Raw genomic sequence first — 27,927 nt, forward strand, 5'->3', positions numbered from 1 at the left:
AATGTGATGGGGGGGAAAAAAAGATCAGGTTTGGTGGTAGTTTGTTGATATACATACATCTTGAAAACACTGATGCCCTCAATTCCTTTTTCACCTTGGAAACAAAAAAATGAGTGGAGAAAGCAGAAAGTAAGTATTCTGTACAATAATATACCTGTAACAATGGAGAACACTTGTGTGTATATAATATAAATAAAGATGTAAAGAATAACTGAAAAAAAGAATTTTCTTGAAAATAATCTATTTTGGGATATATTTGGCTGCCTAAAGATTTCTGTTGGATTCATATGATCATCATGCCATTTGCGACTGTGCAGGTCTCACCTCAAACCACTGGTGTATGGCATAGCCTGTACGGTTCACACATTATGAAGGTGATTGTGTTCATACATTTCGCCACCAGATGTCAGCTTTGAGCAAGCACGCAGGACTACACGGGAGGGTGTGCAAGACCCCGGACGGGGATGAACATCTGATGCGCAGCATCATCGTTCACGTTACATCCACGCTACTGGCCAGGCCGTTATCCACCGGGTGGAGTTGAGACAACAATGCGAGTGTAGTCGCCGGACACAAAGACGGAGTACAGTTAGTGATCGGAGAAACCAATACTGTGACCAGTAAGGTAATCAATGATGTTGCTACTTAACAATAATTAGTCACCGGGTAAGCTAAGAAGCTATCTACTGCCAGTGCATGTTATTGAAGCCAGCAGTTGGCTACAGTACTGGAACTGTACTATTAGACGGATCGTAACTGGAACTATTACTCTTGCTAGCTAGCAGTGGCTAGGCGGCACATATAACATGCTTTCTAGCTGGAATAGTTGAGTACCTAACCTAATCTGACATGTATTTTTACATTTTAAGCCAACGTTATCAATCAATACTGCGCGAAATCATATTTTAACATGGCTAATGGTAGCTAGTAGCTACCTCTCCAGCCACACCACAGCTCGAAATAGAACTGGCGTATGTATGGTGATGGTGGGCTAACGACGTCGTGGTCGTCGTCGTGACTTAAGTCATCATTTGGGTTGGGTGGTTTTATCGGTTGTTCAAAAAGCTAGATCAGGTGTCTACTCAGTTTAGTCAAGTCATCTCTTTCGCAAACTGTCAAATACTGTTGTACGCAGGACTAAGGATGAGTATATGTGTGTTCGCTATAACCAAAAGTCCTAACTTCACTATTCCGGCTAGCTAGCCCAGCAACGTTAGCCGCATGTGAAACGCCAATGGTGATTTCTGCACAATAAATGTCATTGTCAAAACAAGTTCATGTGAAGAACGATCTCAGCATACAGCTGCAGCTGTATGGAATGAAGGGCAGACTGTTATCACCCTTGGGAAAGCAGCATGGTTGAAGCGTTATCTTGACCCAGCCACATCTCTCGTGAAAACAACATTCCCACGTTTATGAGCTATAGATTTATAACAATAACAATAAAAGAGAAACAACTTCACAGAACACAATTTTATTAGCCAAGTAACTTTGTTTTTGTGTTTTCCCCAGGGCTTATGCTGAACGACAGACAAGGGTTGGAATGTGCCATTGACACCTTTAACACCTTGAGGATGTTGGAGTGGCATTGTACTTGGTTTGATTTCTTTGTTTTGACGAGAGAAACATCGCTCATCTGAAGCGACTTGCACACGGACTATGCACTGACAAGGCCTGGAGTTACACTAACAAGATGCTGGCTTCCACAGAGAAGGTGAACATGAGGAGGACTCTGGTCTCTCAGGATCCTTAATGAAGGCCTGCTCCTCGATAAAGAGACTGAGGCTGCATAGGGCTGAGAAGTGACCCATCACCCCTCCAGCTGTTGGCCAGCCTTTTATATACATAGTATACACTACCTCCTCCCTCTCCATCCGGTTGGCAAGATGTTCTTTTTCCCCTTTGACAACCTCCTCTGCATCCTCCTGGGAATCTCTTTCACGGTATGGTTCACCCTGCTACTGGTCTTCATCATCGTGCCCGCCATCTTTGGGGTGTCCTTTGGTATTCGCCGGCTCTACATGAAAACTCTGCTGAAGATCTTTGAGGTGAGCAGGGGTGACTGGAATAGGGCTCGTCTTCAGGGTGCTCTAAATGGAAATGTACAGGAACTGTGAAGTTGCTACATGTATGACTTATCCTAATAGAGGGAGACCTTGACCTTCTGGAAGGGGGAGTTACTGGTGCCTGCTCTCAAATGACATGCAGTGTTCTTTTAGACAGTGCATCATTTGCCCAAAAGCTTTAGCTGAAGATCATTCTTGTATTGTTTTATTCACAATGTACTGTTTTCACCTTGTGGTTTCCTCCCCCACCTTTATTTGGCATTCGTCAGAGATCTTTAGCTGTGAACAGGACTGGGACAATCCTTTATTAACTTTATCTGTGGCCTGTATCTACAGTTCATTGGCTTGTCTGTTTACTACTGTTGACACGGATGGGAAAGACTAGTAGGCACACCCTAAAGTCAAATATTATATATTTTATTGTCAATATAGTCCTATGGTAGAGACTTTGGTAGTGAGCCACTGCCCGTCAGTATTTACAACATTACTTTTTGAAACTATTTTGGGGATGCGGTTGGTTCTTAGTGTAACCCAGCGCCTCATTCAGTGGTTGGGGTCAGGAAAGAAGATCACTGGCCTGGGCTGTATTTCTCCACTTAACAGGACGTCTTCATGTAGAAAACCAGTTGATTTACGAAGCGACTGCGGGGAATCTGCACCGACTAGACCCGCTTCATCAACTGCCTATTTCTGGCCATGTTCTCTGATGGTGCCCAATCAGCACTGCCTAGGTGCCTGTTGCTCTTCCTAGATTCTAGACACTGGGGCAAGGAATAACCATAATCGTTCGCTTCCCCACTATGTTTAAAAAAAGAATCTTTGATAAAACCAGAGAAGGTTATCCAACCTCTCTCTTTCTCTGCTGTCGTTCGTGTCAGCGGCTGGTGTGTCAGCAGTTTCCAATTATTCCTTTCGAGATTGGAGATCTGTTACCTGAAATAAACGCACCAGAGAAAGAGTGGGCCTCGGATATTAATGGAATCATAGCTCACACCTCAGAGAGTACTGGTAATGGAGGGGAAAAAAAGGGCAGTTGCATGCCAGATCACATGGGCCTGGGAAATGTCTTGGCTGTGTCTTGGAAAAAGACCACCGTTTTCTCTTTTTCCTTTATATTTGTCACATTGCATAAAGGATTTAACTAGGTCATCATTAGTTCTTGTCAGATTAGTTTAATAGGAGGTATAGTACATGCATGCCCTGCTTTAGACCTCTGGTCATGTGAGCTTGGACTGACTCCTCTGTGACCTGGATGGGTGAGTTAGACTGAGGAGATATCTTGGCCTACTGTTGAGTTGTAGGTCTGTCCTCGAGCAGAGCTAAGGCTATGTCAGATGCCAGTCAGCGAAGCTTGGCTTCTTACGTTTACCCACCAGACCTCCAGAACAGACTCGACTGCATCTGGAGCCAGTCATGGAACGAGAATATGAGGGGAAACAGAAGTATAATGCCTTCTTCTGGCGAGGTAGAATGGAGGCAAAAACAAGGCCATATGTCGAATTCCTACTCACACACTCATCCCTTATTGGAGAGAGTTATGCAAGAGGCTCTGCTACCACACACCCTCTCCTGCTCTGGCACAACGTGTGTTTGTCTGGCTCTGCTTTACCTTGCTCCAGTTTTCTGGCTCTGTTTTCCACTCTACGAAGCCGCAGCATGGCTAAACATTCTCCTCCTCTACCCAACCCAAACTGGTATTAAATTGAGCTTCATACACAGGTGTAACAGCTAGACTTTGTGATCAACAAGGACCATACTGTATGTTCACTCGACTGGTTTATCCAACTGGTGTTTCGAATGGGTTCCATAGAGAACAACTGGGTCCAGCCACTATGTGACCAAAGTATATTGCTCCACAGGCATATTGCTCTCATTTTCAGAATGAACAGACACCCTTTAAATTTTTTGGGATATAAGTCCCCTCTTAACTAACTCCAGAAGCATGTCGTCTCCCAGAAGCATGTAGGGCGAGTGCAATAGCAGATGTTACTTGTCGACCGATTTGCTGAATACCGGGCTTTGGTGTGTGTTCAGCTCCCCTCTCTCCTGACCATCCGTCACTGTAATGAGGGTGTGCTCTCTCCCTGGTGGGAACTAGCTCTCAGCCGAGGGCCTGTGTTTGGCGTGAAAGGTTCAGAGCTCCTGCCCCCCCCCCCCTCCCCCAGGAGGTTAGACAGCCGCCCCTGTACTCTGCTTGTTGTTGCTAAGGAAAGGAGAACATTCTGTCCTTTTCCATGGCTCCCAGCCCTGCCAAGCCTGTTTGTTTTAGTCTTAGGTGTACGCATGGATAACACAATCTTCTAAGTCTGGATGTAAGGCTAGACGATCTCTCATTGAAGAGGAAACAAATGAAACGGCCTCTTCGATGTTGGCCGTGGAGATATTTGAGAGCTCAGGGATCCTTGAACTTGAGTCGATGTTCTGGAAGTGATGTGCCTTCTCAGAATCTCTTTGTGGAATGGGGAACGGCTGCAGGTGGATGGCAGTCTGCCAGTGTGGAGTAAACCCAACACTGCTCTGTATAGTACAGAATCATATCTACAGTTTCAACATTATATCACGTCTGTGAAATAGCTGTATTCATAATCTGCTGTTATCAGTTTGATATTAAATACAGAGATGGAGTAGGCATAAATTATTAATCAGAGTTTCCGTTTTAAGGATTTCATTGGCTAGGTTTCAAATTGAGTTTAATCAGATATACATCTTTTTGAAGTTTGGCTCTAAAACTCTTCTTTTGTTTTCCATCCAGTGGGCTACGCTGAGGATAGAGAGAGGAGCAAAAGAAAATAATCATCTCATATACAAGCCCTACTCTAATGGTGAGTTAGTGTTTGGGTGTGTGTGTGGTGGGAGGGCTGTGTGTAGTTTGTGTGTGACGCCATCCCATAATGTCCTGGTGCTCCGTCCAGCCATCATTGCCAAGGAGCCTACCTCCCTGGAAGAGGAGATCAAAGAGATACGACGCAGCGGCAGCAACCGTGACCTGGACTCGGCTTCTGAGTTCGAGATGTCCGACATCTTTTACTTCTGCCGGCGGGGCGTGGAGAGCATCATGGACGACGAGGTGATCAAGCGCTTCTCCGCCGAGGAGCTGGAGTCCTGGAACCTGCTCACGCGCAGCAACAACAACTTCCAGCACATCAGCCTGAGGCTGACCGTCATATGGGGGCTGGGCGTGCTCATACGCTACGGCTTCCTGCTGCCACTCAGGTACGCCAGCTAGCCTCACGCACCAGCTAGCCTCGCGCACCAGCTAGCCTCCTGTACCAACTAACCTCTCTCCCCAGCTAGCCTCTCTCCCCAGCTAGCCTCTCTCCCCAGCTAGCCTCTCTCCCCAGTTAGCCTCTCTCCCCAACTAGCCTCTCTTCCCAGCTAGCCTCTCTCCCCAGCTAGCCTCTCTCCCCAGCTAGCCTCTCTCCCCAGCTAACCTCTCTTCCCAGCTAGCCTCTCTCCCCAGCTAGCCTCTCTCCCCAGCTAGCCTCTCTCCCCAGCTAGCCTCTCTCCCCAGCTAGCCTCTCTCCCCAGCTAGCCTCTCTCCCCAGCTAGCCTCTCTCCCCGGCTAGCCTCCCTCATCAGGTAGCCTAGCCTCTCCCCTGCCTTCCTGCGATATACCAGCTAGCTGAGGTTCTCTTCAGCTTTGGCACTTAAGTACACCAGCTAGCCTAGCTCTCCTCCCCATTCAGGATACCAGTCCACTTCCAGTGAGGACGGAGGTTTCCCCCTCAGGGGTGAGAGTTGATTGGGGAGACAAATGGGTCACAGACCCAGGACTAACTCAAGTCTGGCTTCAGTCCAGATACACATTTCCAAACCAGGCCACCATTATCCATCCAGACAGACAACACCCCCACTAGCCTAAACCCTAGGATTCCTTACTAGCTTGTATTCCATACTATACTCATTTACATTTATTCATTTAGCAGACGCTTTTATTCAAAGCGACTTCCAAGAGAGAGCTTTACAAAAGTGCATAGGTCACCTATCATAACAACAAGATAGCCTCAAACTACTTCAAATCTAACTAGTTTCCCCTGTAACAGCGGATATTCCTATTTATCATGTCCTTGCAAACAATGGTTTTCCAAATCTAGCCATGTTAGTCTCTCCTCCTAATAAAACCTGTACAACATCAGACACCAACGCTGTGATCCAGGGAGCGACCGAACTAGCTTTATGCTGTGCACGCGGTTAACACACTGAGTGGAAGGAGCAGGGGGGAGGGCAGGGCCAAAGCTGTCCTGGATAAGCTGGTTATTATCTTGAGTGGTACCCAGAGGTCCCTAGCTAGTGACTTGGAAAAGACACAATCTCCCAGTGACCCGCTTCACGCTCAGGATCCCGTTTCACCAGCCCTCCTCACCTCACAGCGGAGGGATTTGGCTCTCCCTTCCCATGAGTAGTGGATCTCATTGGCCCTTTTAATCTCCTCCATCTCCAGCCGTGTGGGTATTCACCTGGATTAAACCTGCCTCTGTCTGTCTTGTCTGCCCGCCGGCCGCCTGTCTTAACTGCGGCCTAATGTGACCGCTGGAGGTCTCCAGTTGACATGACAGTCATGGTTGCCTGACAGAGTAGAGAGTATAAACCAATGGAGAACGCAGTCTACCTGCAGTGAGTAATCTGCATTTGTTTCCCTGTGACTAGTAGGTAGAATGTTTCTTCTGGAACGTAGAGGTTCTTTGTTAAGACACAGCCCACACACTGGGCTGTATGACTACTGTGTGTGTGACTGCTGTGCTTCTTCTACAGGGTAACGCTGGCCTTCACTGGGGTGGGCCTTCTAGTGGTGCTGACCTCCATCATCGGGTTTCTTCCCAACGGAAGGTGAGACCTTTCACCTCATTGGATTTGATCCCATTCAGCTTCCGGAACAGTCTCTGTAAATTCCAAAAGTCTACCGAGTGTTGCTGTGGTATCCAGGCGTCAGGTCTGTCCTCTGTCCTCCCCTCAGGATGAAGAACCTTCTGAGCGAGAAGGTTCATCTGATGTGCTACAGGATCTGCGTACGGGCACTCACCGCCATCATCACCTATCACGACAGGTTAGTGGCGTCAAATGCGTTAAACAGCCACGCGTAGGGCATCGAAGAAGGGATTTTGGTTGTCATTTTAATCGTTTACATAGGACTTGGATCAAACGGTAGACAGAAACTATCCGTTAGACAAAGTAGGAGAACTTGGTGTGTGTTTACAATTGGAACGCAGCTTGCTAAGAGCTGTTCCGGGAAGAGGAGACAGCTAGGGGCCAGCATAGTCACTGTCTACATTAACTTCCACTGTGCTGAACAGAGCCAGCTTAGGTAGAATACAAAAGTCTGTGGGCCGGACCACTCTCTCTCTCACACACACACACACACACACACACAAAGCTCAGTCTGGTCAGATGAGGCCTCCACATTCCAAACGAGGCGTAGTACCCTTACAGATACCCAGCTCCAAATGGTCTTAACTCGTCTGCCTTCTACAGTTTTTAACATGGCTCCCCCACTGTGTTGTTCACTGGAAGCAGTAGAACATGCAAATGGATCTGCCTGTGGTCGTCATCACACGTCGGATGATAGTGGTATCTTGTGTTTGGAAACGTTTAAAGGAGGGCTTTTTCCCCCTCATTTGAATGGGGGAGAGGGAGAGGGAGGGAGGGGGGGAGAAATGGAGAGGGAGGCCTGGAGACAAACAAGGCCCAGGGCTCAGAGCTGAGCTGTCTCTGGGGTGCTCTGGGGTCTACAGGAAGTAGCACAGGAAGTGAAATGGCAATTTTCAAAACAAAACCTCCATGTTAGTTGAAGAGTGTTCTCGTCCCGCTTCGCTCTGTAACGGATCAGTAGAGTCAGACTGACGTTCGCTCTGAGATGACTCACGGAGGTGACCCCTCTAACGATTGATTTTATTAATGCTCAGTCATTGTTGTGGCGGCGGCCATTGTCAGACACACGGTGCCTAGAGGCCGTCCCTGCTGTTGTGATGAGACGACTTGACTACTGTTTGAGCCAAGTCTCTCCCTGCCAGCATCACGAGTCAAACCACAGATGCTTGTTGCAAAACAGGAAATTCTGCGACAGAGAGATTTTGAGAAGTTGTCCGAACAGACGCCTACATTAAATAGTTGGGGCGACTCCGGCAAGCAATTGACGGGTGACTTCCCAGGAATGTGGCAGTTAAAGTTTGTGTCCCATCTTGCACTTCTCTCATTAGCCCTGTCTACAGTTCAGGACATGCAACACCAGACCAAAGGCCTGTTGTGACACATGCTCTGCTCTGGGAGGGCCTAAAAATACACAGTCACAGAGGGGTTCTCCAGGGTTGTAATAGGACCTGAAACATGCTCCCAGATCAGCCCGACTCCAGGCCTTCAGCCTCGACCTTTGAACTCTACCACACTTTCTCTTCCCTTTCCTTTTTTTTTGTAGTTTTTGTTGGTTACAGTGAGGGGAAAGAGCGGAACTACCACGTGCTAGGTATGACCTCAGGCTGAACATTTTTTCATTTCCTGCCGCCCACTTCCTCCTTCCAAGTCAGAACCCGTCGACAAGGTTGTGTTTGATTAAGTTCGATGACAAATCCTGTTCTTTCCCAACCTCTACCCCCCCACCCTCTTTGTCCCTCTCCCTTCTCTCTCTCTCTGCTTCTCTCTCTGCCCTTCTCTCTCTCCCTCTCTCCCTCCCCTGTCTCTCTCTGTCTCCCCAGTGAGAACAAGCCCAAGAATGGAGGGATCTGTGTGGCCAACCACACCTCCCCCATCGATGTCATCATCCTGGCCAGTGATGGCTGCTATGCAATGGTAACTTTATGCCGTCTCACCAGGCACAAGACTACAATCACACGGCCAGCTGCCAGCGATGTAGACATGCCGTCTCGCAGTTTAACATTTAATAAACAATAACCGCCCTTAAACCGCCAAGAGCAAATTAAGCGACACTTTATTTTAGTTATGACAGGTTCGTCAGGTTTATTATTTATCCCTGTGTGTTTGCATGAGCTTTGTTTTATTTACAACTTGACTGTGTCGCAGGTTGGTCAAATACATGGCGGTTTGATGGGAGTTATTCAGAAGTCCATGGTGAAGGCCTGCCCTCACATCTGGTTTGAACGCTCTGAAGTAAAAGACCGACACCTGGTGGCTAAAAGGTGGAGTTGCACATTGAAGTGCTTCTGTTTACAGTGGCTCTGTGAATCCCCCCCCCCACACACACACACACACCTACCCGGTGGAATGAGAAATCAGATTTAGCGTTTCTAATAAACTGTATCTTGTTTGGTGCAGATTGAGCGATCACGTCGAAGACAAGACCAAGCTTCCTATTTTAATATTCCCCGAGGGTAAGTTGTTTCTGGGTATCTGCTCTGCCACACATGAAGCGACGTGACTGGTCTTAGACTGGTGCTGTGTTTGGAACACGTGTCGTGTCTAATCGTCCTGTCCTCCCTGGCTGTTGCATCCCCAAGGTACCTGCATCAACAACACGTCAGTCATGATGTTTAAAAAAGGCAGCTTTGAAATTGGATCCACAGTCTACCCTGTCGCAATCAAGGTGAGGTGTGTGTGTGTAAAAGACATACAGTGTGTGTGTGTGTGTGTGTGTGTAAAAGACATACCGTGTGGGTGTGTGTAAAAGACATACATACAGTGTGTGTGTGTGTGTGTGTGTGTGTGTGTGTGTGTGTGTGTGTGTGTGTAAAAGACATACAGTGTGTGTGTGTGTCATTGAGAGACAGTACTCCTAACCCTTCTGCATCATGTCCCCGGTCTCTCAGTACGATCCCCGCTTTGGAGACGCCTTCTGGAACAGCAGCAAGTTCGGGATGGTCAGCTACCTGCTGAGGATGATGAGCAGCTGGGCCATTGTGTGCAGCGTGTGGTACCTGCCCCCCATGAGCAAGGAGGTCAGCCCTGCCCCCTACCTGCCCCCCTCCCCTACCCCCTCACCTGCCCCCCATGAGCAAGGAGGTCAGCCCTGCCCCCTACCTGCCCCCCTCCCCTGCCCCCTCACCTGCCCCCATGAGCAAGGAGGTCAGCCCTGCCCCCTACCTGCCCCCCTGCCCCCTACCTGCCCCCCCCCCTCCCCTGCCCCCTACCTGCCCCCCGCCCACGAGCGTGCTTGTTTACCTGGGTCCACCAGGGATTGCATTTGGGAAATGCAAATGACACTTGGAGAGGGATTTCAAATCCGAAGCCACTCAGCCAGCGTTGAGGCTGTGGCGGCGGCCATCTTTTGATTTTAAAGAAATGTTATTCAAAGTGGCTTTCGCTGATTTCCCTAATGTGTCTGGGCCTCATGGGCAAGTCATTCCAGGGTTGGGGGAGAAAAAGCGATCATGAATAAGCTTTTGCTAGGCACATAGACCTCGATGTTAGCCAGTGGAGTTCAGGTTGTCCCCCCCCCCCCCCCCCCCCCCCCCCCCCCCCCCTCCATTACAATTCCACTGCGCTCCATGCCAGCCAGGCACAGCTCCTGAACAACAGGAAAGAGAGGGGAACCACCCACCCCTTTCCAGAACAGAGAGCGTGTGAGGCAGGGCCCAAACGGGCCCCAGTGCCCTGACCGTACATAGACCCCCATGCTGATGTGGAAAGCAGAGAGGAAGGCAAGTCACTCTCTCTATTTCTCTCACTCTCTGAATGTCAGTCGGATGAGCGCAGTGGGCCGCGAATCAGGTCTCTGGCCTGCCCTTTGATCAGTTTTTCCACTGCACTGAGCCCCCTCCTCCCCCTCCTCCTCCCTGGTCATGAGGGATCTCACTGCCGAATCATTAGCCTCCATATTTAGTCTCCTTCGGGGAGACCTTCCTGATGCAATTCAAAAGGGAGGGAATCTATTCTGATCAACGGTTTTACGTAACGTAAAACCTAGCTACGTGCTAACTCCCAGGTACTCCCCCAGGATGTGTGATGTGTGGTTAATAAAGCTGAGCGTCCGGGCCTGACTCGTGTCTCCTCTGTTCCGAGCAGGAGGGAGAGGACGCGGTGCAGTTCGCCAACCGCGTGAAGTCGGCTATCGCCAGGCAGGGAGGTCTGGTCGACCTGCTATGGTGAGCAAGGCGGTCGCACGCCCCGGCAAACTCTACGATTACAACTCTCACAACGGTGGGAGATGAGTCGTGACCTTTGCTTGATCTCTTTGTTTTGTTTTTTTAGGGATGGAGGTTTGAAACGAGGAAAGGTAAAAGATACCTTTAAAGAGGAGCAGCAGAAGCTATACAGCAAAATGCTCGTAGGAACACAAGAGGACCGTAGTCGTTCTTGAGGAGAAAAACCTGTCTGAAGAGGGGCGGATTCCTCTCACTGGGCACTGCCGGACTGACGGTCTGCTTTCCACGGGAGGGTCGAAACCTCCCCCCTCCCACGCTCACCCCCACCCTTGACATCAGGAATTTCTCCTGTTGCTTCCTCGGTCCTTGCCTCCGCCTGGCATATCATATCCTCATAACTGTCCCACTCCAGTCCGAGCTTAACTCTCCCTGTGTTGTCGACGGTGGATTTTGTCACTGTGGCGCGCGCTACACGCGCAAGAAAACTGTGGGGTCTTCCGTCGTGACGGACTGTCTTTTTGCGAGACAAATGTATTTGTTTGAATTCATGTGCTGGTTTTAAGTCTGTTCTTTTTTCTTTTTCTTTCATGTTTTGCAGTTATTCTTGCAATGGTTCTAAGCAGCTGTTATATGACCAGAGACAGAGAGGTGGGGTAGGTAATAGTGGAAAGGGTGTAATAAAGGGAAACTGGTGACCATGTCAGGAAGTGAATGTCTTGCAATCTGCCACGTTTACGTCCCTCATGCCATGCCCAGTTTTTTTTTTATTGTTGACTTTTGTTTTAAGCGTTTAAATCCCCATGTAGAATAATCACAGGGGAGCCCAGATTCTGTGTTCATTAGTGCTTCTCTCCATGGAATGTGGAGATTTGTTCACGTTATGAAATGGAGAAGGGCGTTACTTCATGGCAGGGAAAGGGGTCTGGCCCTCTGTATGAAACATGTTACAGACCCCCCCTCTCTCCTCCTACTATGCCATTGAACTGGGAGGCTTTCTAAGCCCCCCCCCCCCCCCCCCCCCCCCTATATGTTTCAGACACAGATTAGCTTTCTTACTAAGCAGCAAACTAATTTCAATTAACGTCCCCACTGTTTGTGAGTTACGACATGGTTGTAACATGTCATTACCCCTTATGTATGTGATGTAAAATATATAAACATGCCCCCCCACCACCACAAACCCTAATAATTTATTAATACTTCCACTTCTTAAACGGACCTCTGGGGCTCGTTTATTGTAGGAATTGTCTTGCCAAATCCTTTTGACCTTCCTCTGCTCTTGTTTTCGTCTGCCATCTTTCCCCTGCTCTGCGGCACCTTGGTGGAGTGAAAGCGTAGCTGTAGTTCTCTCTGGCCTCTGAGGTTGTGTAGGGAAATGTTGAGAGAGATTGTACTATGCCTCTTTAATAATAGGTCACGATGGTAGAACGACCTGTTACGGGCAAGGGTATAGATGACATGTAACCAATACACACACAAAAAAGATTCCAAGGAGGAGTCTGTGCAAATTTGATTGATTTGGAAAGATCGCATTGAGATTTGTTGCTGGCATTCACTTGGGTCCTTTCAGGATTCCTGTTTTGTATACAAACAAACAGTAGGCAAAGTAAGACTTTGAACCCATTAAGAGACGGCCAGATGGAAATAACATGCAGGCCAGCTCGCTGGTCAGTTTGCCAGTAGTGGGGCAAATGTGAGTGTTGACGGTGCATTTCATCCTGTAGCAGAGTGCTAACTCTGTATTGTTGACTTGACTCATTGCTTGGTAACCTGTTGAAGACCCATAGCCATCCAAGTCATTCCCATGACTCTTGACATCATTCATAATAAACCCTCTGTTTAAATAAGGTTTCCAGAGTTTTAATTGGTTTAAATGTAGCCTACAAAACACGATCCTCTGGTGTCTTTCTGATAGGAGCTATGGCAACTGAGAAGAAACCTTAACGTTGATAGTGGTGAGGGAAGAAAGCTTCTCTTTGAGAGTTTTCTTGATTCTGCGTCGATCCCATTAGTTTACAGCACACGCAAGGACATGTTGTCCCCGCCAGAACCGTCTTCGAGCTTGGCTAAGTTATCGCTAGCGGTTCTTTTGGGAGCCTATCCAGAACCCAGCTTGTGTCCGAGGCGAGCGGTGACAAACTACCTCAGACTGCTTTCAGTGGTTTTCCTTTTAGGTAGTGGGGGGGGGGGGAGGGGTGTTTTGTATTCACGACTGATGAAAACACGATATTCTCAAGCCCCAGTGAGCTGCAAGAGCTCCGAATGGATGCAGTGGATAAAGCACACAAAGCCTAGAGGAGACGCAGGAGGAAGCAGGGAGAAACCCTGAAAGGTTGGTTGTGTAAACCATCCCATGGTTCAACAGCTCACTGCCAGCGCCATGGAGAGGCTGGCTAAGGCCTCAATAAGGTTTCCCCTCAAGGCTCATTTACACGCCGACATAACAACCCAGTGCTGTTTCGTGCAGTAGGTCTCCAAATATACCTGCACTGCATAGGGTCATACTGGTGTACACCCGAGAACAACAATACAAGCTTTTAAAACAAGGGTAAACCTACCTGTGGAGCACATTGAAAAAAATGTTTTCTACAGAGCTTCAGAAACTTGAGGGTTTTAACCAATGTGATGGGCATGCATCCATGGAAAATAAATGATTGTTAAATTAAATCAATTGGATTTAAAAAGGCTGTCCCATGATAAAAATGAAAAAACGTAAATGAGTTACAATAGGCTATTTGGATCAGAATCTATTTGTTAATAAATGTAGGCTATCCTAAAAAGGCCTAGTTTTTTTTAAATTCTGATCTATAAACCGCAATTTGAATCGTGATTAGATGTTTCCAACATGACAGGCCTATGCCACAATCATTGTTATATAAACGGTCTGAATATTCAGTATGCAATTGTTTCATCAATCTGAATACAACTATTAAAAGTTACAATTCCAATGCTGAATAATATATGGTTGATTGAAAATCGCTGTAACTTGACAACAAGGTTAGTTACACTTGCAGTAGGCCTACTGTACTACAGTAGCCCACACGGCAATAACTGGGCGGAGCTCTGAGTTCAAGACATTACACTGACAACTGCTTTATGTTGTTCCGACAGAGAACTCTACGGGCAATAGCAGACGCTGCACAGTCCAAGGTTTAAGTCCGTTAAGAACCTGTAGTCCAATTACTCTGAAGAGAGATGAAAATCCTTTCCTGCGATCCCACAGTCGACATTGGAGATTAGACCTGCTCAAGGAAATAGCGTGAAGACGATAGACGACAACCCGCCATGAGCGGACAAATTTGAACAGCAGACAAATCGTCAAAATGATCAATGCGTACGTTTGGGCAATAATTATCTCAGTTTTTAGATATCGAGGCCTGTTCAATAGATTTCCTTCCCGGTAAACTAGGGCGTAGCATTCGATCAGCTCGCGCAGGAGTTCCTTCTTGGACTATTTCTGGAATTTGATCGTTATCATGGAAACGTACACTGACGTCTTACTGGTCACCGCAAATGTTGGATCCTTATTTGACAATGTAAGTGATACATTCTGCTCCTGTATTCCGTTTCGCATTTCCCCTATAGCCATCCTGCGAGTTAGGCTACATATAACGTTCAGACGCATCCAAAATCACATGGTTGCCTAATTCATGCAATTTAGAAACGGCTTGCATTATCGCTGCATTTTTCATTCCCACAAGACCAAGGCCGGAGACCTTCACAAATATATAGTTTTTTACTTTGCAATAACAAAAGTTGGGAAGATAAAGGCCTGGGTGTAAAAAGCGAGTTTATTTCAACAGTCTGCATGAGACCCTGTAACTTTGTTGTTGCTTCATTCTCAGAGCTGCGCTGAAATGCGCGCGTGATACGTTTTTGATTTAATCAATAAATACAAATCGTTATGTGAGCTTACACAGTGCGTGCCCGTGTCTACACTTGTACTACCACGCTTTCTTCAGGAAAGTTAGTTTTTGTACGTCATTCTCACATCAGTTCCGTCAAAGAAGAACCTACCTATGCGCCACGGCTGGTAGTAAGATACAGGAAATTGACAGACAGCGCATTGTTTAAATCTATTCCCGCGAAAGAGCTGTGTGCAAGTTGGCCTTTGCCAAGTTGGTTGGTGTACTACAGCAGAAATACCTACAACCCGATTATTATTCATTCGACTTTTTATCATGACAGTTAATTTTCCAGATACAAACTGTTTAAACAATGGAGAGTGAAAGCATAGGGTAATAATCTTGTAAAACGTTTCCAGTAGGCTGTTTTGCTTCAGAATCAAAACCCAATGCCTGACAGGCCTCTAACACGACCAAGCTTCTTCTCGTATAGTGACGGGGACGGAGCTAGACTCATGGAAATTTGGCTCAGGACCACGTTTCCGTTTGCCATATCTGGCACCGATGAAAACATGTCAGATCCCATTGTGGGAGACAATGTAAACAGATGAATATCGTCCCCAGGCGGTTTGATACTCATGGCCCCCCAGACGTAGCCTAGATAAACAAATGTTTGCAAATGTTTTTCCAGGCACCATTTTCTTCTAAGTTAAAAAACATCTTTTAAGCCTTTGAAATTATGTAAGAATTCTAATTCGTATCGTAAATTACCATTATTAATCATTGTCAGGCTACAACTCAAGTCAACCCTTTCCCCATCACAAAAAGGTATTGCTAAAAAACTTTAATATCGAACCAGAGGCGTAGACACATTTTACTGGGGAGGGGTAGGGGGGGCAGTGTTTAATCAGAGGGGCACATTAAAAAACGGAAACAAATGATATTTAAACATTAAATACTTTAATTTAGCTTTACATTAAAAACATACAAACGGCTCTGGCTCTACATCTTCCAGCTCCGCCTTGGGTTCAGAACACTTGTTTTATTTATGTCTTTACTTAGCACCCCCATCCCAGAACCATCCTAGTCATAGTTTTTGCCTCTGCTTTTTAGAGTAGGTTATTTTATGGTCCTATTTTATTACCTTATGGTCCTTTTCCGTTCATTTTCCCTCCTGTAACATTATAAAAACTGTTGAAACTGTTGGACAATTCTGTCGACAGATACCACACCCATATGATAAAGTAGCTAATGTGTTAGCTTTTCATTTAGGCAACTTTGATACAGGCTATTAGCCGTGTGTCACGTTTGGGCCTGACACGTGGATTGTGCGTGAGGTAGTCAGGTGGCTGAGCGGTTAGGGAATCGGGCTAGTAATCAGAAGGTTGCTGGTTCGATTCCCAGCCGTGCCAAATGACATTGGGTCCTTGGGCAAGGCACTTCACCCTACTTGCCTCGGGGGAATGTCCCTGTACTTACTGTAAGTCGCACTGGATAAGAGCGTCTGCTAAATGACTAAATGTATATGTGCGTGAGATACCCTCCCTTAAGGTCAGTGGGCGAGAGACTTGCTGTCACTTGGCCATGCAAATACACTATGCAAAGGTACGCCAGTCACACTGCTGTCTGTAGGCCCGGCAGAAGCCTGCACACTGTTCTAGGTCGTTGGCCGTTTCCCAGGAAATCCCAGGAGACCAGAAATTCAACTTTTCCACTTGCTGTCTGATTATAATCAGTTGGGTGTGCTGCCAACATGGACCATTTACCATTTGTAAATACTTGGACGACCTTACTTTGTGTAGCTCATGGCTGTAAACCATGGTTGATCAGCTGCATGATTGACAACTGTGACACAAATCAAGCAGATCTTCAAAAATGTTCAAATACTTTATTTTCTTCGACTTCTGTTAGTGACCCAACTTAGCTGTATGCATTTTGTTTTCCATAAACATATGAAAAACTTCTGAAGTATACACACATTTGTACTGAATTCCATAGTCTTGTTTATAGAGCACTTGTAAAGTTAATGTTTAACATAAATCTTCCTTTTATAACCAATCTGGGTAGGATTGGCCAGAATGGTTTACCAGACAGGGGTGTTTTGTTTATTTGCTTGCTTAGCTCATACAAGTTTGATGGCCTTCACTATCGGGTCATCATCTATTATGAAACATGTCCAGCGATCTGTAGAGAATGATGTCTGGAACATTAGCATGAGGACTCTTAAAATATTTATATTAAGTTAATTAATATTTATATTGAGTCCTGCAACGTCAGTTTACAGTTGTCTGTATTTATTTGTTTAAACTGTTGGGTTTGTGGCACATTGTTTAATGACGAGTTGATGTGTTTAAGACAGGGCTTTTCAATGTTTTGGGGCCAGGGACCCTTTACCAAGGACCCCCCAGCATCTTTGCTCTTAAATGGACACAATATGCTTGTTTTATTGGTGCAAATGTTCCCCATCTGTGGATTATTTTTATATTTTTCCCTTTTAAATGATACAGCACAATTTTACAATGTTATAATTTATGGTCGTTTCTGATCTTCAGATATTCTCTCCTTCTATCCACAGGTCGGCGAGATCCAGAGTGAGTGGTTACGAGAGTTCTTCACGGTGAGTTTGGGACCTTTCGTCTTCACGCTAATAGAACAGACAGGTCCTCCGAAATGTCTCTGTAACTGTGCAGTCGGCATCATTCCTCACGAGTTAAGTATGACATGATTTTTTTTTTTTTACTTCTTCACCCTGTCTCCATGGGAACAGACTGTTCACAACCTCAAGCCGCGGTTTGTGGCGTTGCACTTCCAGGAAGTGGGGGGAAAGGACTACATGGTCAACATGGGCCACGCTGAACACTTCTTCTGGTACGGAGACCAAACCAAAATATGACCAAACTTCCCTCCAAAAATACAGCTTGACGTCAATGACGAGATTTTGTAATTCTGTACAGTTTGGTGTTCTCTATTCTTACTATGATTATTTTACTTACTGTCGATAAACAATTTGAAAATCTTTTCCTCATTTCATTTTCTGGCTTTAGGACCATTGAGACCAGTGAGGAGATGAGGGATTTTGACCGAGTTTGCATCTATGTTGACAACCACTTCAAGGCAGTGGACAGTTTCACTGTGAGTATTGTAGTGAGATTAACAAGGTCTAGATTGACTTCATATGGTCGCTGGTGTATGTTAAGATAAGATAATATATACCTTTATGTTACAGCATTGCATGTAACACATGGGGTTAACATTACTGCTGTGATCCTTAACTAGTCTGTGTCAGAGTGTACCCAAATTAGTTTCTTGAAAACGTCTCACGTGACTTGTGTTGTTGAGTGTAGTTTGTCTGTATAGCCACAAGATGGAGCTGTGCCCCTAATAAGCATGCTTGGGGTTCCTAATAGATCCATGCTACCTAATATATTTTTAGACAGAGAAACAGAGGGATTTGTTGGCAAATATTGTATAATAGAGCACACATGTCCAGTTACAGCCAACACATCTTAAATATTGATTTTGGGTCATCTCTGCTGCATGGACAAATAAAGAGAGTTCATTTCCTGTTACTAGCTTGTTCAAACTGAAATATGAATTGCGAAGCCTAGAATCATTGCAATGCTCTCCTTAAGTATGTTGTAAAACGGTTGGATCATTCAAACCCAATTTTAAACATGAATGATCAGGGGTTTCAAAGTTTGACGTGATAGTCGTTGTACTCATACAGTGGTACTGTTTACAGTTTAGAAACATTTAGAAGTCAAGGAAGGGGACGTAGAGCTTCCTTTCTCAATGGAGTAACAGCTCCTTTTGTCTGTCACGAACAAGTCCATCATAGACACATAGCTTGTCGACTGTTGATGTAGTGTAATGTAAGTTTAACCTTACTCTGTGGTAAGAGACTGTGGTCATCTCAGTTAAAACCTTTGGAAAGCACCTTTGGCTAGTGACAGCCTTCATATAACTGACATCTATCCCAAAGATGTAGTATGAGCCTTGTTCTTGGAGAGCAACCCAGCGAGAGCCCAGTCAGAGGCGAGGTGTTTAAAGGCAGGTTTATACACTGCCTGTGAGCTGGGCCCAGGTTTCACATCCTCATCCATCCTCTGGGCTCGCTCCTCTCCTTCTGAGCAGCGCTCCAGTGCACTGGAGAATTAGAAAGCAGTGAGGAGACCGTCGGGCCTCATGGACACTGTCTCAATCTCCAGCCCTGTCAACCCACCTCCCACCAGACCTCACGTCCTCTCGTGGTTTATGTTTTGCTCCCCCCCCCCCCCCTCTCTCTTTCTGTCTCCAGTTATCCCACAAGGCAAGGGCAAGGCTCGTTTGTGTACGAAACATTCTGACTTGGAAAGATGCTGTGTTCGAAAAAAGTCACCCCCCCCACTCACAACACGGTTGTGCGGCACAGTGTTACTGGTGTTATTAACCCCTACCCCACCCAGGTGAGACCCTGCCCAGGAGCCCTGACTGTGGGGGGTCAGTGGGTCGGCCCAGTCTGAGGTGTGTGAGATGGTTGGAGGAAAGTCAATGGCCAGGTGTTGGGGGAAGACAGGCCAAAGTCAATCAATTTAACTCTAGATTAAAACTATTGATCCCGCCCCCATTTGTAAACAATAAATAAAGGGGGGAGAGGAGGAGCCGACAGCTGGGGCTATGTTTCTCCTGAGCTGGGGGTGTCTGATCCCCCCCCCCCCCTTCCGTGGACTGTAGCCCCCCCCCCCCCCCCCCTCCTCCCTTTCATGCCTTATTCTCATTTCGCCCGTGCCACCTGGATTGATTTTCCATTTGTTTCCTCTTGGCTGTGGATCATCATCTCTCTGGCCAGGAGTGGGTGTGAAGGTGGGGGTGGGTTCTGGGAGGCAGGGGGGCTCAGTGTGTGGAGAAGTGCTGTGAGAAAAGGGGAGTTGGGGAGGGCTGGTGGTGGGCAAGCTCGCATGCATTCCCCAGTACAAATGGTTTTTTGATAAAAAAAATCACTTGTAAGTCAATATTTTTTTATTAAACACTGCACAAACGTGATTGATGAAGATAGGTGCTTGGCAGAGTATGCCGAGGAGAACGTTTCTCTGTCTGTGTGTGTGCACGCGTGTAGGTGTGTTTGTGTGTGTGTGTATCACAAAACAACTTTAGGTTACACCCCCCTGGAAGTGCCTGGCTTGCCCACCCTCTTTTTAACATAAACTTTGTCCAGATCACCTATTCCAGTTACAGCAGTATAACTCCATTACCTCAATAACAGGTCCCAGATAACCTTTCCGTATGAATCTGCCATAACAACCCCCACCCTAACCCCTCCACAGTTTAGACAAGTTGGTCCCTAATCGCTGGCCACTGGGGCTGGTCACAAGGACAGCTCGGGCCTATTAAAGAACGGTGGCGCTTGGCGGGTGAGACGAATGTTCTCTTCAGGGAGAGATCTCTCATGCCGGGGTCTGAGGGGGGGGGGGGGGGGGGGGGGGGGCACTGGCCGTCACGCCCCGGGGCCCCCGGGGGGGCGCGTTGATCCGTCTTCGTCCTGGAGTCACAGGCAGGGTGGGAGCAGACAGCGCCCCCCCCCCCCTGCCTAATACCTTTTAAATTGTTTTAATTTTCTGTCTTTATTGATCTCAGGGGGGCATGATTAATCAGATCACTGGAGCAGGCAGTTAGTACATTAAAAATTGTCAGCGCTACGTCAGGCTTGATTGGGTGCTGATGTGTGTGTGTGTGTGCCTCTGTTAGTTTTTTTTACATCACACGAGCGTGTGTGAACTGCGAATATGCCTGGCATTGCATTCACAGGTACTTATTGAACTCACTCAATGAACAACTAAATCTAAGTTTAGTCTCATGTAAAAATAAGTCTTTATTTGTAAAAAAAATTCTCTCTCTCTGCCCAGGCCCTGGGAAGCATGTACTTTATCCATAAGTCGTTGAAAAACATCTACCAGTATGATTTTAACGGTAAGAGAGAGCATGACATCCCATATTTCTATGACATCACTGTTGACCATGAATGACAAAAGATTTGATGTCACTATGTTATCGGCTAGTGACAAATTATGCCCATTTATGCCCTGCACATGGTCGTTTGTACATCGTATCCAAACATGACCAAACTCTAGCTACGATAATGCTCCTTTATGTTTATTCTATTGGGTCGTTATTATCTTGCTTGTATGATTGGAAGGGAAGTTAAAGTCAAGATTACAATCAAACAATGTTTCATATCTTGGCAAGACTTGTCAAATATTCTCCCGAACGCTGTTGAATGATGGCCACCTCTTTTGGTACAGGCATTTGCAAAGAATCTGAATGTAAAGCAAATGTGTGATTTTTCCCCCTGTTGCATAGTCCAGTCACGTTAGGCGTGACAAAGCTCTTCAGAAAGAGCTTATGGAAGAACTATAAACATTCCTTCCTGCCACGTTCTGTGTCAGCCCATCTGATTGGTCCACGCCAAACAGGGCCTAATGGCCAGATTATGGATCCTCTGATCACGTATGCTACCCTGATGAGGTTTACACAACTTTATTGATTGTTGTTTGCATGTTTTGTCACTCTGTTACCCTACAACTCCCCCCCTCCCCCCCTTTTCACCCCCCCCCCCCCCCCTCATCTCTAGCTAAGGACTTTAAAGCAGTGTCGGGACAGAACAAGTATGTTGGTTCCCTGGACGGAGTAACCACGGTGGAGAAAGAAAAATTTCCAAAGAATTTCTGGCCGGATGTGAGTATTTCTGTGACTGTGTGTGTAGGAGGGAGAGGGAGGGGGAGGGGGAGAGAGAGAGAGGGGGAGGGAGGGAGGGAAAGAGGGAGGGAGGGAGGGAGAGAGGGGGAAGGAAGGAGAGAGGGAAGGAGAGAGGGAAGGAGAGAGGGAGGGAGGGGGTTGGCACAGATGAGTCTACTGGGACTGAGTTGGGCAGGGGGGGGGAGAGGAGTCAGTCCCCCTGTTGGGCAGGAGGGGGGGGGGGGGGGGGGGCGGTCAGACCCCCTGTCTGACCAGGAGACGAGATCAATCACACTGAGGACAAGAGATGAATCAATGAGCATTGAGCGCCCACACTGTGCCATAGCCACACTGCTGTGTTGTCTAAGGCGGACATGCTCCGCTCGTAACCACGGTGACCCTGGTGTCGTGTGTTGTTTAAGGTGGACATGCTCCGCTCGTAACCTGGTGTCGTGTGTTGTCTCTTGCAGTTCAAGTGGTCCAGGAAGGGCTACCTGAGGACTCGTTGGATCATACACAACCAGTAGGTTAACGGTCACACTCAGCCAGCAGCTACTCAGTAGATAGGAAGATTGGTTGCTCAAGTCTGCAATCAGCAAACACACTCAGTTTTTTGGGCGCACAATGGTAACTGTTTGCTTTCCTGTGTCACTACCACTGTGTGTGAGACAAAAGGAGGGAGTTCGCGGGTGAGTGTGTCAACACTGCTCGTCAGTTGCATGCACATTAATTGTTCTCCAGTGGCAGGTTGAGAAAGCGGTGAATGGAGGGAGAGCAGGAGACAAATGTGTTTGTTTGTGGATTAGCGTTACCACAAGTCGCTGATAAGGCTTTCTGGTAGACAGACACACACTTACTTTACACGGTCACGGACAAAAGGGGTTAGTGTCACTTCAGGGTCTCATGTTTTCCTCCACCTGTATGTATTCATTAAATAATTCTGTGTATGTGTGCATGTTTCTGTGTGTGTGTGTGTGTGTGTGTGTGTGTGTGTGTGTGTGTTTGTGTGTGTGTGTGTGTGCCTATGGTCTGCAGAGGTCTGGACCTTGTCAACGTCCATTTATTCCATGACGCCTCCAACCTCATTGCCTGCAACTCCAGCCCCTCTATCTACTCGGCCAACCGCAAGAAGGCCCTCAGATATGTCATCAACAGGTGACATGTCCACCCTCTCCCCCTTCACTCGAGCTCGAGCTCTGTGAATAAACGATGCGAAATACTATTGTTGATTTTTTTTTTTTACCAAGGAACAGATGTTCCAGCCTCGTGACTCTCTTGAGTCACCTCTCTGTCATTTCCTCCCAGGATATCAGACAGCAGCTACACCCCCCTTCCCTTCTTCCTGTTTGGAGACTTCAACTTCCGTCTGGACACGCTCAGTCTGGTCCAAGTATGGTCAAGTGTTGACAGTGCGGTCACATGATCAGGAAGTCTATTACCAATGGTCAGCTGACAGTTCCTTCTTTGTTGACCTGTGTGTGCGTGTGCGTGTGCGTGTGCGTGTGCGTGTGTGTGTGTGTGTGTGTGTGTGTGTGCGTGTGTGTGTGTGTGAACAGAACCTGTCCACCTCAGCAGATGTCCAGACAGTGAAGGACGGCAGTGATGAGGTGGAGAAGATCATCTTTGAGGAGAAGGACAATGACCACCAGGTGATTCCTGTCCTCTCCTGTCCTCCAGTCTGTCCTCTCCTGTTCTCCAGTCTGTCCTCTCCTGTTCTCCAGTCTGTCCTCTCCTGTCCTCCAGTCTGTCCTCTCCTGTCCTCCAGTCTGTCTTCTCCTGTCCTCCAGTCTGTCCTCTCCTGTCCTCCAGTCTGTCCTCTCCTGTCCTCCGGTCTGTCCTCTCCTGTCCTCCAGTCTGTCCTCTCCTGTCCTCCGGTCTGTCCTCTCCTGTCCTCCAGTCTGTCCTCTCCTGTCCTCCAGTCTGTCCCAGACCCCCGTCCCTCAGACTGACTGATGCCCGCTGTCCTCTCTCCTCCAGGTCCTGCTGCACATCGAGACCAAGCTGTTTGCCTACCTGCACCAGGCTGTCTTCAGAGAGGACAATGGCAAAGCAGTGAGACTTTCTTCCACCAGTCACTGTCTTATCCCCATGCTTCTAATGATGGCCTGCTTCTGCCTGATGAAAATGAACTCTAATAATTGTTAACAGCTAATACATTTCTGTTTGTATAAAAACTCTGTGGGGAATATTCGCTTGTGGGTGGTAGCGCTAGCTGCAGTGTCGTGTGATCGGTAACTCATTTCTTTCTACTAACTCAGCTTTTGGAATATGACAAAGAAGTGTCCGCCTTCCATGATGTCATCACAGAGGAGGAGATCCTTTTCCCGCCCAGGTGAGCATCCCAGGGGCGGTCGCCTAGTAACAGGCCCTCCTCAGAATCTCATCGTATCTCGTACCAAAAAATAGCAACGTGAAAATTAACTCATGGTGCTGTACTAGCTGCGTGTTGCAGCTACCAATATACCTGCCTCCCTGAATATCTAACTACGATGCCACATCTCTCTCCCAGCTACCCTTACAGCGAGGACTACGCTAAACCCACGCAGTATATGAACACTCGTTGTCCTTCCTGGTGTGACCGCATCCTCATGTCCCACACGGCTGAGGATGTCATCCACAGGGTCAGTCCAGCACCATCACCACCACACCAGGGCCTTGGAAGTAGAACATGGATTTAGAACAGACAATCCTCTAGATTTGGAACATAGAATTCTGAAAGAGTAGACCATGGATTTAGAACATACAATCCTTTAAATTTGGAACATTCTGAAAGAGCAGAGCATTGATTTATAACGTAGAATCCTGAACAGCACAACAGATTTGAAAGCATAGGATTTCCGATCTCGTATGTCTGGTGCGTTTTCTTCCAGAGAGATGATAGAGAGAGGAGCGTGGTTTACAACACACTGGGACCCAACGTCTGCATGGGAGACCACAAGGTAACAGCTTCATGGAGCCCTCAGTTTGTCTTCAGCGCTACCCAGGGTGCACCTCTGCTCTAACAGTTGCTGTTTTCCTCTGTCTCTCTCCAAAGCCTGTGTTCCTGTTCTTCACACTGAAGACAAATTACCATTGACCAGGACCATCCTCCACGCACTGTGAGAGTCCCTGTGTGTGTTTTACTGGTGTGTGCTGGTCCCCAGACGCTGAGGGGGGGGGGCGTCACGGTGACAGAGCGACCCCTGTAATCTTGCTCAGCTCACGGCTGTATTCCCCAGAGGGCTGTAGTGCGGCCTGGTCCTGGAGGAGAGGGGATATGAACTAAGATGAAGTGTTGGCGGGACAAACTGGCTCCTTTGTGCATAATGCAGCTGAACCAACCGCACTGCTCCTGATGTATGCGTATCGGATCCTCTCCACTGTCGCCACGGCTACACCCGTGTTAACAGCCGTGTTCATTCGATACCAGACAGACGGTCGACCGGAGAGACATCCATTGCCAGCCAGACGGGTCTATTGGCATTTTTACGGCCTCTGGTTTTGTTTCGCTGCCATTGCTATGGCTGTTTCATAGGATGTGCCACTGGTTGATATGCATGGAGCTAGAATGATGAAAGCCATGCTTTGGAAGTCATGTCAAAGAGACAGACAGCTGAACAAGGCCGAACACCATAGAAGAACCTTGTTCTTTGCTAATGTTTTCATGTATTACCCTTCTGATCAAGCTCCGCATCGGCATAATAACTTGAGGGCCAGCCTTACTGTCCTCACTAACAACCCATGTTCCATTTTTTTTTTTTTTTTACCATTTATAACTTATTGTATTGTTACTTATCATGGGAAGGTTGGGATATGGTCTTAGTGGTGCCATCACATGACTGACCGTTCTCTCCCATCCTCCAGATGTAATCCAGTCTGCTCCAGTTGGCCCTGAACCCATTCCAGCACTACTCTCAAAACCAGAACCAGGACCAGGGGAAGCCCAGCCACCCCACACCCACCTGAGAGCAGCCGCTCACGGGACACATCCTCTCCCTGACCCGCACGCATTGTGTGTCCAGGACCCCGTCCCCCCCCACCCTCCACCCCTCTATCATATCCCAGTACCCCCTTCCCCATCCACTCCTCTGTCACTCCACATTATTGATTCCCAAGACTCGGGTGACATCACACAGATTTGATCATCAGCATTATGGATTTTTTTTTGATGGACAATCTCGCACGGCCCTCTCCCTCCTACTCCTCCACGTGTCTCCAGAACTCTGAGCCCAGGGTCTCTGAGGACGCTCCTGCGAGTGGAGGCGTCCACTCCGGGCCGGTTTGAATCAGAGGGAAGTAGGACAGGTTGTCTTGTGAGACAGGCCCGATAAGTCCTTCTGAAGGTTGAGGCCCCTCGGCTGTTTCTGGAAACATGATACAGTGGCACCTCTGTCTCCTGTGGATTCATGGATATGTGAAGACATGCGTGGGCTTACACACACACACACACACACACACGTGTACACACACACGTACACACACACACACACAGTTAACTGTAGAGACACGAGGCAAGGTAAACCCCATAACTTCAGATGGATAAATGGTTCTCAAGCATCGAGGGGTTTGTTCCACCAAGTATTGATTGTGCTCTGCTGACATTCAAGCAGCTTTCACCCCCATTTTCGGAAACATTTATTTCTTCTATTTATTTTTCTTTAATGGCTTACTATCAGAATATCCATGCTAATAAAGCAATTTTGAAAAACAGTCAACTAATCCTGCTGTTTCAGTGCACTGCTGGCGAACCTTGTCCAGAGAATACAAAGGTCATACGAGGGTATGAACACGTTATCTTAGATAGTTATCCGTTTGCCTCACAATCACCGTTTATGACATTGTATGGCTTGCATTGACTGTTGTTACAGTGATTAACTTTATTTCCACAAAAGATTGGCCGAGCAGCTCCATGCGGCTTCCGTTCTGTTTTAGTGGTCTACAGATTTCCTTGCTTACAGAAAACAGTTGGGAAGTTAAAAACTTAGCCGCTGTTTGCAGACACATCCCCTGTGCTTTGTCCTCACAGCAGCGTCCGCTAGTTTGTTCCACAGCTTGAGATCGCCCCGCTTTATTTCATTGCCAAATCACTGATGACGTTGACCCTATCACTCTCTATTAAAGCTAGCTACAGTGCCAGCATCTGGCTGAAAGGAACCACTTACACTACACTCACGAACACACACACACACTGTACCCAACCCTGCATGCAAATACACACACCTGACACGATATAACAAGATATAAATCTTGAAGCACTGAGTTATTTCTGTTTTAATTATGTTTTATTGATTATATCTTTTATATGTTTTGTAGTCATATGGTCTCGTAGCAACCACTGTGTTTTGTATGGATTGTCTGTTTTTGCAAATATATTCTCATAATATGAACTAATTTGAAGTCTCAAAATACGTATGGTGTTCTAAATATTCAATGGTCGTCTTTATAACTAAATTAATTAATTAGTGTTAATGTTTTTTTTATTTTATTATTTCATTGTACACAATCCCCATACCAACTGAAATACATTTGAAAAAAAGAACATACATAAACATAAATCTGATTTGCACGCAGTTCGTGAAGTAATTGTTGCCGGAAATAGGACTCACTGTGAGTGTTATTGACGATATCAGAGCCCACTCAAATGTCCTTACATTTGTTTACAGTCGATTTGTACGTGTCATGGGTACACTTGTCAATAATAGACTTGTGGTAGTTGATTCATGGTGTGGTCAAGCACCTCTAATGGCCTCCAAGGAGTCCTCTGGCAGTGGGGGGTTCAGCATAGGGCCAGGGGCATCATTAGATGGAGTGGACTAACCTCATTTTTCATTTCAGATCAAACACAAACACTACATTCTTGTAATCCTTCCAGTTTGGTTAATAAATGCTGGTCACTGCGCTAATAGTAGTGATGTGTGTCTCAGTTATTCTACCAGATTCCTTAGAATCCTTGCCTGTGCATGAAAGTAAAAACAATTTCCTGTTGATTTTGATGTATTGACATTTTTTAGGTGACTGGAAGTGCAAGACGGGTTTAAACTCGCTTTCCTGCTTTGGCATAATTCCGTGATTACTGGACAATACTTATTCTGCACAGTGACATTCCAAACCATAGACGTGTCTATTTTCCGAACATCATAACTAGTTTTTTTTAAGAATCTGAACTAACTCGCTGCTGCACGCGCCCCTGTCTGTTCTTGTCCCTGAGACTCAGGGCCCTTACAGCTCCTGAGACGCTTTGTTGAAACGAGATGACGCTGGGTTTCTTTTTTGAACCATGCAAAATTGCCATTTAGC

The 27,927-nt window shown here is 46.9% G+C and overlaps 2 protein-coding genes across 3 annotated transcripts; both read left to right on the forward strand.

Annotated features, from left to right (window-relative positions):
• Window positions 1-39: 39 nt before the first annotated feature.
• Window positions 40-12,939, forward strand: LOC124464113 (glycerol-3-phosphate acyltransferase 4). Its single transcript, XM_047016032.1, has 14 exons — window positions 40-129; window positions 404-625; window positions 1,513-2,048; window positions 4,819-4,888; window positions 4,979-5,279; window positions 6,819-6,893; window positions 7,021-7,110; window positions 8,753-8,846; window positions 9,078-9,193; window positions 9,330-9,385; window positions 9,512-9,597; window positions 9,821-9,949; window positions 11,016-11,095; window positions 11,202-12,939. Exons 3-14 carry the CDS (start codon window positions 1,887-1,889, stop codon window positions 11,308-11,310), a joined length of 1,368 nt encoding a protein of 455 aa, XP_046871988.1. The 5' UTR covers window positions 40-129; window positions 404-625; window positions 1,513-1,886; the 3' UTR covers window positions 11,311-12,939.
• A 965-nt stretch (window positions 12,940-13,904) lies between these two features.
• Window positions 13,905-27,533, forward strand: inpp5l (inositol polyphosphate-5-phosphatase L). 2 transcript variants are annotated; one of them, XM_047016036.1, is made up of 16 exons: window positions 13,905-14,631; window positions 17,516-17,557; window positions 17,708-17,808; window positions 17,985-18,072; window positions 20,823-20,886; window positions 21,548-21,651; window positions 22,122-22,174; window positions 22,687-22,806; window positions 22,957-23,041; window positions 23,208-23,300; window positions 23,629-23,703; window positions 23,910-23,983; window positions 24,161-24,272; window positions 24,522-24,590; window positions 24,686-24,776; window positions 25,495-27,533. In XM_047016036.1, the coding sequence occupies exons 1-15, from the start codon at window positions 14,572-14,574 to the stop codon at window positions 24,725-24,727; spliced, it is 1,182 nt and encodes a 393-aa protein (XP_046871992.1). In that variant the 5' UTR covers window positions 13,905-14,571; the 3' UTR covers window positions 24,728-24,776; window positions 25,495-27,533. The 2 variants fall into 2 exon arrangements, with proteins under 2 accessions (XP_046871992.1, XP_046871991.1); XM_047016035.1 differs by having other exon boundaries at window positions 14,052-14,631; window positions 24,686-24,749.
• The last annotated feature ends 394 nt before the right edge of the window (window positions 27,534-27,927 follow it).

The sequence above is a fragment of the Hypomesus transpacificus genome, unplaced genomic scaffold (assembly GCF_021917145.1).
Source record: "Hypomesus transpacificus isolate Combined female unplaced genomic scaffold, fHypTra1 scaffold_31, whole genome shotgun sequence".
In the NCBI taxonomy this organism is placed as follows: Eukaryota; Metazoa; Chordata; class Actinopteri; order Osmeriformes; family Osmeridae; genus Hypomesus; species Hypomesus transpacificus.